Below are 11029 nucleotides of genomic sequence, written 5' to 3'. Positions count from 1 at the left end.
TAACCAGGGATCGTAAGCATCATATGCGTTATTCAAAAAAATCAACAACAGTCATGTTAAGTTATATTATATATTTTTAAGAAATAAGTTTAGTTTTATCAGGAATAATCATTACTTGTAAGCGAAAAAAAATATTGATTACTTTCGATACATGGTAATATTCTTTATACAAGTAACATTTTTAAGGATAACAAGATGTTGTCGAATGATTGGAAAATGTTTTGTTTATTACCTAAATATAAAAACCAATTCTAATCTAATTAAAAGTATGAGGTCTAAATTCTAAACTACTTTCTCACAATGGCTTAAGTGGTTCGATTTAAAGAGGCTGGACTGTAAAACCAGAAATCTTCTAATGTGGCAGGCAGATGTTGTTGCCGCAGCTGCCGAGAAATCCGAGTCTGCTTTGCGGAACGAGGAAAGCCGAAGTCGAAGCCAATCTGGGACTGGAGCCTTCTCCCGTGCGTGTGCTCTTTGTGCAATTGGCGGCAGATAAAGCGAGCTGTTGTTCGAGAGCCCGATCCGTTGCCCTTTTTGGGAGCAGCTTTGAAGGACGCGTTCATGGGACGCTATGGCAAACAACTCAATTTTAATTAAACGTTGCGCTCCGAGAAATAAATTAAGCATGCTGACCATGTTGGCTGCGCAATATCTGGACAACCTTGGGTCGCGTCTCGGGCAGCAGTGATAAGTGCATAGCCGTTGCGTGACTCGACCCAGAAGACCGGGCGACTGGATAACAGGTTCCCACCTGGGCTGGCTTTATCAACCGGCACAAAGAGCCTGATTCTAGTATTGTGCTAACGCTTAATTATGTGCCACAACAAGTATTTCCATTCAGCCGAACCACAATCTTTGTGCTTAATGCATTGTCGGAGCGATTTTCATCGCTACTTGAGGAAGGCTTGCAGGCGGTTCTGCTGCGATTTGCTGGCGTCTTTAAACGCGTTCGATTTCAGCTGAGCGGCCAGTTGCAGCAGGGCGTTCTGCTTCTGGGTCTTGGACTGCGTTTTGGCAGCGGCGGGCGCCGGCTGAGCTGGCTTCTTCTTTTTCTTCTTCGACGTCTGACTTGGGTTTTGGGAAGCCATTCCAACTGGTTGGGAAGATTTTTTGGACGGCGCTGGCTGTTTGGGAGGCTGCTGCAGCGTTTTTTGTGACTGTGGAATTTTCAGGCCTGCATTGATATCTTTATTCGGTGCTTGGGACTTCTTCCTTTTGGCCTTCTTTATGTTCTGGCCCGCTGCCGCAGATTGTGTTGTGGTTGCCATTGTCTCCTCCGTGGCTATGAGTTTGGCGCGCTTTCTGGCCTTCTCCAGCGGCAGCATTGTCTTGTGCCGGCAAACTTCGCAGTCCACGGCCTGTAAAAAGACATTTGGTTGTAGTAAGACTTTCAGGAATAGGATGTCTATAGATATAAACAGTAAAGATTTAGGGACCTTATTGTTTAAAAAGGTTAAATATTGAATCAATAACGTATTTTGAATACTAAGTAGATAGAAGATATTTAGGTAATGTGTTGAATGAACCTTGGAAGCATCGACTTTAAGGTACAGGTATGATTTAGTTAATACATCTTAATTATTTGAATATTTTAAATAGTCTATTTAAAGGTTACATCAATCTATTATTCGTTAAAAGGTGTTAAAGGTCTCTTTTAAGTGTGATCACTTATAGATTAAAAACTAATTAAAGCTGGTTAAACCTGATAATCCTCCTCATTGACGTTAGCTCCTGGCACTTACCATTTGGCTGGCCATGCGCTTCTTCAGCCACTTGGCCCGTTTCCTGGCTCCACTGCTCATCTCACCCTTTGTTGGTTTGGCCTTGACGGCTTCCAGCTGGGCGATGAGTCTCCGGTTCCTGGCACTCTGCCTCAGCCTTTGTGGCTCGAGGTGGAGTTGGTAGCGACCATCGGTCCACTGGTTGCCGCAGCGGGAGCACATGCGTGCGGGTCCGAAGCTGTCCTCGGGCAACTGGACATTGTGCCGGGCCAGCTTTCGGCAGGTGGTTCTGAATTGGTGCGGAATAAATAATTTAGTAGTGGGTGTTTCAGCAATTAACAGTGGAACTCACATGTAATACGACTTTAGGAGCCGTTCTGTGTGGGTTTGGTCGGTAAGTTTGGAAGCACAGTTCCACAGCAGATCCACCGTCTTTTGATCGCTCATGTTTAACTCTTAAGTATTATTATATATCTGCAAAATTAAAAATGTGATTGAAAATGGGGATATAAAATTATAGTTATAGCGCAATAACCTACTTTCTCTTAGCTAATAATTTTATATTGAAATTCAAGAAACTTTTTGGAAAATAAGAAAGAAATCTATAAGATACATTTATTTTGGTACTACTGGAGTTTATATATTTACATTGTTTTGTAATACATGTATTTAAGTTTTAAAATTATTTTCCATTGTACATGTGTTTGAGAATAATTGCGACTATCAAATCAAATTGAAATAAATGAGACTCTCGAATTTAACGAGTAAAAAGAGCTGCATGTTTTATAATTTGTATCTGAAAAACTCATCTTTGTTATAAACTTTAAGGATGTTTTGAATTTATAACAACAAACTTGACTTTGAATTCAACACCCTTTCCGCTAGCTTCAAGCCAAAACAGACAGCACTGATGGCGCAACGTGCGGGCGCTAAGCTATAGAAAACTCAGAGATCTCAAGCTTAAAACACGCATTTATAACTTACCAACAGATCCTTGCTATCTTTACGGAATTACCCCTGACAAAAAACGTTTAGAATTTAATAAAATAAAATAACATTAAAAATAAATGGTTTTGCACGCCATAAGAAAGTTATAACAGCTGTTTCTTGACGCGCAACGATAGACCGGTAAAATTACCGATTGTCCAACCGACCTTAAATAAATCGACGAGCCGGTGCTGCCAGCCTGCCGAAAATGGAGAGTGTGGCAGCCCAGTGGCAAACTCACCACTCGCAATTACTCACCAAATGTGGTATTTCGCCGTGGTCAGTTGAGGGTCCTACGGCATTTGCGCGTCGTTTTGAAATTATTCAACACATCTGAAAAACCAACCGCCGAAAAGAGCAGAAGCGACGCGCATAATTTCGAATGCAAACGGACGCGCAACCCGCAAGTAAAAATAAATAGCAAACAACCGTCGGAAATCGGCAGCGTGGAGTGCGGCGAGCAGTACAGTAAATTCAGTATTCCAGTGCGCGCAATTACAATTCGCATTTGCATTTGCAGCAGCTGCAGCAACAACAACAATGGATCCGTTTACTCAGGTACGAGGGAATTTCACACTCATTGCACACAATGAACCCCTTTGTTCTGGGATGCGTGCACTGGTATTGGTAGTTGCATCCACAACTTTTCATTGCTATTTTCCATTTTCCCTTCGGAATGCAGCACATGCTTGAGAAGGCGGAACAGCGCAGTCGCGCCCTCGGCATCAGCAACGCCAGTAAGTTTCCCCTCTCCGAGTGCAGCGTTCCCAGCTCCACCACCACCTCCTCCTCTTCTGGCGGGGATGCAGGAGTCCTGGCACCGAGGAGCCGCTCGCCAGGAGTCCAGAGCACGGCCAGCGGCGGCGGCAAGGTCGTGGTGCTGGGCAAGGCCACGCTGGAGGCGTCGCCGGCCAAGCCGCTGCGGCACTACACGGCGGTCAACAAGGAGAACCTGGACATGGGCATAGAGATAAACATAACCACTGACAAGCCAATTGGGGTAAGTTCCCGCCATTCCATAGTTTTCATCTCCTTTGCTCATCTGTGCTGGTCTCCTCCAGGTGCAAGTTGAGATCCAGGAGCAGGAGGTGACCGACTCCGAGGAGGAGGAGGAGGCTGGAGCACGCAATCCACTGCTGGAGGCAGAGCCAGTAAATCAGCCGCTGGCCAGGCTTAGGGACACCTCCCGCAGCAGGCTGCAGCGCATGGGCGCCCTGTACTCCAACACGGACGACCTATCCTCGCCCATTCACCGGACCGAGGCCCAGTTCCATGTGACAACGGGTGAGGAAGAGGAGAGCGGGAATCGCAGCAGCAGGCAGCCTAAGCAGCGATTGGGCAAACTGGCCGCTTTGGCGGACACCATCAACCAGTGGGAAGATGACACGTCGCACCACGAAGTGCACAGACCTCTTGAAGCTCCGCCACCAAAACCCCATTTGTCCAGCCGGCGGCCGGAGAAGCCACCGGCTCCACAGCCACCCAAGAGAGACGAAGTCGACGAGGCCGCCAGGACCAAGCAGCTAAAGTGGGATCCCAAGGTACTGAGCTCGCTGGAGGCCCAAGGTTTTCAGCGCCGCGAATCGTCGACCATTAAACACACCTATGATTATGCCAAACAGGGAGAGGCAGCGCCAGTTAGCAAGCAGGAAGAGACGGCACCAGCTGCCAAGCCGCCAGTGCCGGAGAAATCGACGACGGTCAGCCAGGTGGCCAAGAATTTTGCCACTTCTGCTCAGGCGCCTAAGCCATCAGCACCAGCGCCTGCAGTAAGTGTTAAGTCCGGCTTAGTTTCCGGACGTGCCGCCATCTTCGAGAACAAAGGAGCCGCTGGCCAGACGCAGGGAAATCTACGCAATCAGAAGGATCCTTGCGAGCTGTCGCTAAGGGAGCGGATGAAACTCTTCGAGTCGGGCAACAACAAGGCCATGTTGCCCATGGCACCGATAGGTTCTGCTCCCAGTATAAGCCAAATCCGGGCGGAGGAGGTAAAACGTGAGTTCAACAGCCCTTAAGTATACTATCATAGATTTGATACTAATTTTCCCTAATTAACAGAGCATTTGTTGGCAGTGCATCCGGTGACGGCAGCAGCTGCTACTACTGTAGTTGCAACGACCAAGCCAAAGCCGGAGAACAAGCTGCGAGACAAGGTGGCCGCGTTGGTCGCGAATGCTCAATCAAGTGCGGAAACCCGCATCAAGGACATTGACCGTCAACGGCAGGAGGACATGCAGATTATATCCAATCGCTTTAACAAACAAAAGGAGCTCTTTGACATTCAACCATCGGTCACTTCCGCGCCTGCTCCAACTCGACCTCCTGCGCCTGATCCACCTCGAGCTCCGGCGCCAGCTCCCAGCAAAGTAGTGCGGCCCATGCCGCCTCCTCCACCGCCGCCCATCGCTGGTCTCTCACCCGCATTGGCCAGCAGTAAGAGGCGATCACGTAAGAAATCACTAAAACACAGCATTCCAGGGGCTTCTAGCTGATATTTCCGCAATTTCAGCTGGTGATGCGCCAATCACTGACGAGGACTCGAAGCGGGCCCGCAAATCGCATTCCGATCGCCTGTATCCCGCCCTGTCCGACCTTGATTCCAGCGGTGACAATTGCTGTGCCACCGAAACAGCCTCCGCCACGGACGACAGCCATCAGCTGGATGATGACGAATCCGAAAGGTGCGCAGACAAATGCTACTCCTGCTTGCTTTTCCTGCTTTGCATCGAGTAGCACCCCAAGACTGATAGACCTAAGACGCATAGCTTTAAACCCCATCCCCTAGACAAGACCAACAATAAAATCGCTTTCTTAACTAACCGCTTATCTTTGATTCGTGCAGTTGCATGGATGAGTCGGAGGACCAGTCGCAGACTGAGGACAGCAGCGCCGGCATGTGCAACGGCAGCCTGGGCCGCGAGATAATGAGCGCTGTGCAGCGCAACGAGGCGGAGATGCAACAGCAGCCAAGCAAGAAGGTGAGTACAGGTAGAAAACTGACAACCCAGCGGGCGGTCTCCATTAATCCCATATTACACCTTTCAGACTGTGCGCTATGCGGACCAGGACATGTACTACGACGATAGCTCTCTGAACTCGTCGCAGGTCTCTTCCGGAATGAACGACTATCTGGATGAGGCGCTGGCCGAAGACTACGGCAGCACTCAGGATGATCAGAGTGACAGCGGGGACGAGCACAATGCCAGTCGGCTGTCCTTGGGCGTTAGTAATCTCAAATACTAGTTTTCTATAATTATATTACCTAGTTTGAATTGTAATCTAATTGTCATTTTTCTTCTTCAACTACATTTGCAGAGCAAAGGAACCACGGCCTCGAACAGCTTTTCCTTCCGAAAGAATCCATCTACCACTTGCACGCCTATCGAAGAGCATCATGAAATGATGGACATGCAAACGCCGATGCTTAGTGGTGCCCAGCCTGTCAAGTCTGAGTTGAGCGTGAACCAAGACAACGACAACCTGGTCACCCTGGTGCACACGGTCAGCTTCTATCGCCGCCAGCAGAGCGCCAATGTAAGTTATAACTATCTATTAGGTCTAACAAAACTCTTACAAAATGTGTTTGCCTGTAGAGCTCCAATTCCACACCGGTACGCAAGATATGTCGCGAGCAGCAGGTGATGCGATCAGCCTTAGCAGGCGATTGCCATGCCAAGCACAGACTGGAGTACGACTCTCCCCAGCAGGGACAGATCGCAGCAGCCACAGATGATCAAACCGATGAGGACGATGACGAGATGCAAAACGCGCGGGAAATAAACGAGGCCTCACAGGCGCAGGACAAAATCAAGAAGCTGTTAAGCGAGGTGTGCAAGCAGCAACAGGTGATTGGTCAGGCCAGCCAGGCCCTAAATCTGTGTGCGGCAACAGTCGAGTTTTCTGGCTCCACAGAGTCCGTGGAGGGAGAGCGATATCTCCTACTGGCCAGTGAGTATTCCAAGTTGATAAATATTTTGTTTTTGAGTTGAGTTTACTTGAATTCCAAACTAAATTTGCTAGACAAATCGAATTTAAAGTTCCTTTATCAAATTAAGCTGACGTATTAGTTTCCAAGTTTAAAGTTCCTTTATTAAATTAATCTCACGTATTATATCCTTGCAGCCCATCGTCGCCAGGCCTGTTTAGATGAGGTCCAGCGCTTAAGAGTCGAGAACAGCATCCGTCCCGTGGGTGCACCAAAGGAAAAGGGCCTGCTGACGGTCAAAGACATAACGATTCCCCTGCGCCAGGAGTACGTGCGTAAAATGGCCTCCAACAACATCAATGGTCATCATCTTGTGTGCCTGCTGAAGTACAACGAGCACGTGTTGGCCACCAAGACCGTACCCACGATGCCTGGCCTGTTGTCTGTAAAGTTTCCCGATGTCCTGCAACTGAACAATGTGTATGCTGATTTTAGGGTAAGCTGTAGATAACATCCTTAAATCTTTGCTCCTTCTAATTGCATTAAATTCGCCTGTAGATTACGCTGGAAATCTATGGCATGCTGGCCCAGCGGGATCAGCTGCCCCACGAGCTGAAGTACCACATCAACTTGAACAAGAAGGGCGGCGTAAAGACGCCGAAAAAGAAGGGCGGCGAGAATCGTCTGGTGATGCCGCCGGTACAGAGTCCGGCGGGACCCCATGTGGTAAGGACGCCGCAGCTGGTGCAATACGGCTTTGCCATCTTCTCGTTGCGTGAAATTCAGCGCACCACGTGGACACTGACCCAGGTGCTGGGCGTTAGCCCACTGGAAGGCATGGTCCACATGAAGGTCAACTGTGAATTATCCGTTAGTGTGGAGTACAAGGGATTCCTCACCATGTTTGAGGACATCTCAGGCTTTGGCGCTTGGCATCGGCGCTGGTGCTATCTGAACGGCTCCGTGATCAACTTCTGGAAATATCCGGACGATGAGAAGCGCAAGACGCCCATGGGCAGTATCGATCTGAGTGCCTGTAGTTCCCAAAAGGTGACCACAGCACCGCGCGACATCTGCGCTCGCCTCAACACCATGCTGCTGGAGTGCGAACGACCGGCGCTGGAGACGGACCAAGAGTCGCTGATAATAGTGCCCAACGGAGCAACCACCACAGTGCGGCATCTGCTCTCCGCCGACACAAAGGAGGAGCGCGAGGAGTGGTGCGCCTACCTCAACAAGGCACTGACACTGCTGCGCGCCTGGGGAACTACCCATTGACCCGCTGACCCACTGCAATCCTGTCAGCACCATAGACACTGACACCAAAAGGGCGGGTTGTTTAAAGTTTTCTCTTTTTAAGTTACTCAATTTACTAATTTAATCGCGTTCGCGTTTATATTCCTTTTGTTTTATGTTTCCGGTTCAAATTATTCGTATTCCGTATTCGAGTTGGGCACTTTCGTGTTCGTAATATACCGACAAAGTGTTGTTTGAATACCATTTTACATATGTACATTGCATTTAGGATGTGTCGCTAAATATATAATATGTTTAAATCCCAGTAAAATGCTGCCGAAAGGTATACACTGAATATTTAATATACTTTATTGAATACTTTTATACACGTACACATTTACATTCACATATATCGTTTTGCAAGAACTCGTGGCTATGAAGAAGTGGCTACGTGGTTTCCGCGTGTTAACTATCTTTGTATCCTGGCCATTCGGAATCTAACAACGAGTGAGAGTTAAAGCTTGCGTGTTATCACGACGCCGGCTGTTCTAGTGCCAAACTCCGCTCCGGCACCAGGTGGATCCGCATCCAATTCGGTTGAACGGCTCGCGTGGTTCTCTGTACTGTGTAGGTGGTTCATGTCAGGTAGTTCAGTGTGTCTGCTTCTTTGGCCATTTCTCAATTGACTCTAGGTTGGAGATAACTTCCTTACGTATGTCACTTGGCCGTCGGCCTAAAGGCTATCTACAAAAGTGGATTACGCATTGCCGTCGGCGGAGTGTTCAGTGTGGGTTTCCTCTAGTTCACAACACTATCAAATGTATAGATATATATTTATGTATATAATTCGTAATAGGTATATATTTTGACTTGAATCTGCTGTTAGTTGTAAATCCTCCAAAATTATTACAGTTTGCCAGATATGCAGGATATACTTGTGCTTTGTACAACAGTAGCGCTCTCGCTGGATCGGGTCCGGAATACAATTATATATATTATATACACATTCTGTGGCGGAAGGAGGGAACAATTGAAGACGAGAGCCGCTACTGTTTGGTAATGCATTCGCTGGATTCGGATACACTGCCTCAAACTGCTTTGGATACTCCGCGTAGCAATCAAATTGTCAACGTTCGCTAGATTATTAGGGTATTTGGGTATAATACTGAAGGATACTTCCATATATGTAACACTTGTCTGTTCTTGTGTGGCTGTTTTTTGTGGTGCAGTTGCAACGCAAAGATAAAGCTGAATTTCGATGCAAGTCTTGGGGCTGCTGAATTTAGATTCGCCTAACCTATGCACTAAACCTTAATCGGTGGCCAATATAAAATTTAAAAAATAACTGCCTAAGCTTACTCATATTCGTGTGTATGTGTGTGTGTTCGTGTTCGTGTGTGTTGCTATGCACCTTTAATGAACATTTTAAAATTCAACACTTAATGCTACAACGGAATGTACAGTAAACAATTAAATAAATTAGATGGTAAAACGATATGCGTAGAATACTATACATAAAAGACAGTCGCCGGGCCGGCGTGAGTTCCCTACGGATTGCCAGCCCCGCTGGCGGGCACCTGGGCGTTCTGGCGCCGCAGATCCGACTGGGTGGTGGCCGTAATGATGGTGCCCACAATCAGCATCACGGCCATGGTTATGTTGGCGGCAATGTCCCCGAATGTGGTGAACAGCTCCGAGTAGAAGAGCGTGAAGCAGATGCCGAAGGTCTGGGCGGAGGCGTTCAGCAGTCCGGAGGAGGTTCCCTCGGGCTCTGGGAACGTCAGCTCGGCCCCGAATTCAAAGCCCACTGGCAGGTAGCCGGTCATGAAGAAGCTGCAAAGGAGTTGGTCTTAGTTATACGGTAATCTTATATGCATTTCTACCAAGAATATCAAGCTAACTAATTATTTCTTTATTACAAACAATCTATTAAAGTGATATATGTAGTGATCGAACAAATAGAGGTTTTTTAAGACAACTGGTATTGTAAAACCCAAATAGGTCCTTGTTATTTAATTTAGGTAAAACGTAATTAAAAGATACATCTTTAGATGTTATATTATGTATTTTACATAACATTTAACAATCTAGTAAAGTGATTTATGCAGTTATCGAACAAATAGGGGTTTTTTAAGACCTTTAAATATAAATATGAATCCAAATTAAAAATCTTTTTCTATACTCTAAAAAATGTTTATTTTGATACATGCAACAAATTAGTATCCATGGAATTTTATATTAAATGTATAGACATCACTTATGTGAATTTATTTTTTTTTTAAGTGACAAAATTATTTATTTTGCTTTAAAATCTTTTTAGAAGCTTTTTTCAATCTCAGGCTCTTATGGAATTTTGACTAAAAGTTGGGTTGCTCGTTGCGTTTTGGGCTGTGCGCTGACTCATTTTTCGTATTTCCTTTATATATCTTGGGAATAGTATTTTTAAAGTGTTAACTATATCTGCTATATTCTCTGGACTTAAGTCTAATACTTATCACACCCTATTGAATCTGGCAAGAAAATCTATGTGGTTTATAAAGATAATGTTTAAGGATATAGACTAAAAAAAGATAAAAATTTGCATTCTTTAACTCATAGTTCCATAATTCTGTACGTTATAATTCTATAGTTTATAATTCCATAAGTTTGACTTACCCCAGCAGCGATGCCGTCAGATAGACCACCGCGATGTGACCCGTGTCCAGGGTGAAGGTGAAGATCCACATGCCCACCATGGACAGCGCGTAGACCGCCAGCGTCGTTTCCCTGGATAGATGGGATGGTTTAACCACATTGAGTACCGCTCATTAAGCATCGAGAGCCCCCTTTTCAATTAATAACAACTTCTGCAGCTGCCGTGCCAAAACTTTCTCAAGCAGTCCACTCTCAGCAGGGCCACATGGCGTATGCGTATTGAGTTTCGAATATGCTGGGGAAGGCACTTGAGCTGTGTTTATTGTTGTACTTACTTGAATTTGTGCGTCTTATCCAGCACAATGCCCGATACCACGGAGCCCAGCATCCCGGCCAGCACAATGCTGAGGCCAATGCGTCCGGCGTCCACCTCGTGGCCGGGGTAATACTTCAGCACCACCTGCAAACAAATCCCAGCAATTAGCCCCCATTAACCGCTCATTAATCGGGTGAGGAGTGCTGTTCT

The 11029-nt window shown here is 46.6% G+C and overlaps 3 protein-coding genes across 9 annotated transcripts in view; 1 reads left to right on the top strand and 2 right to left on the bottom strand.

Annotated features, from left to right (window-relative positions):
- Nucleotides 1-658: 658 nt before the first annotated feature.
- Nucleotides 659-2795, bottom strand: LOC108017834 (uncharacterized). Its single transcript, XM_017084987.4, has 4 exons — nucleotides 2706-2795; nucleotides 2074-2195; nucleotides 1743-2010; nucleotides 659-1358 (listed from the first exon to the last, which is right to left on the bottom strand). The coding sequence occupies exons 2-4, from the start codon at nucleotides 2166-2168 to the stop codon at nucleotides 891-893; spliced, it is 831 nt and encodes a 276-aa protein (XP_016940476.3). The 5' UTR covers nucleotides 2169-2195; nucleotides 2706-2795; the 3' UTR covers nucleotides 659-890.
- Nucleotides 2796-3005: 210 nt separating this feature from the next.
- Nucleotides 3006-8224, top strand: scra (anillin, actin binding protein). Of its 2 annotated transcripts, XM_017085361.4 has the most exons (12): nucleotides 3006-3266; nucleotides 3391-3708; nucleotides 3770-4249; nucleotides 4331-4703; nucleotides 4767-5156; nucleotides 5218-5389; nucleotides 5551-5686; nucleotides 5754-5930; nucleotides 6024-6242; nucleotides 6302-6656; nucleotides 6831-7129; nucleotides 7192-8224. In XM_017085361.4, the coding sequence occupies exons 1-12, from the start codon at nucleotides 3249-3251 to the stop codon at nucleotides 7909-7911; spliced, it is 3657 nt and encodes a 1218-aa protein (XP_016940850.3). In that variant the 5' UTR covers nucleotides 3006-3248; the 3' UTR covers nucleotides 7912-8224. The 2 variants fall into 2 exon arrangements, with proteins under 2 accessions (XP_016940850.3, XP_016940849.3); XM_017085360.4 differs by having other exon boundaries at nucleotides 3770-4703.
- HisT (Histamine transporter) overlaps nucleotides 8216-11029 on the bottom strand; it is a 27658-nt gene continuing 24844 nt past the window's right edge. For all 6 annotated transcript variants that reach the window (XM_065863965.2, XM_065863966.2, XM_065863963.2 and 3 more), the window contains 3 exons: nucleotides 10839-10963; nucleotides 10525-10635; nucleotides 8216-9702 (listed from right to left, as the gene is read on the bottom strand). In XM_065863965.2, the coding sequence (XP_065720037.2) occupies nucleotides 9417-9702; nucleotides 10525-10635; nucleotides 10839-10963 (522 nt within the window). In that variant the 3' untranslated portion in view covers nucleotides 8216-9416. The remainder of the gene's footprint in view (nucleotides 9703-10524; nucleotides 10636-10838; nucleotides 10964-11029) is intronic.

This window comes from Drosophila suzukii, chromosome 2R (assembly GCF_043229965.1).
Source record: "Drosophila suzukii chromosome 2R, CBGP_Dsuzu_IsoJpt1.0, whole genome shotgun sequence".
Classification (NCBI taxonomy): Eukaryota; Metazoa; Arthropoda; class Insecta; order Diptera; family Drosophilidae; genus Drosophila; species Drosophila suzukii.
The sequence above is the reverse complement of the archived record's forward strand: the minus strand, read 5'-3'. Positions and strand labels throughout refer to the sequence as shown.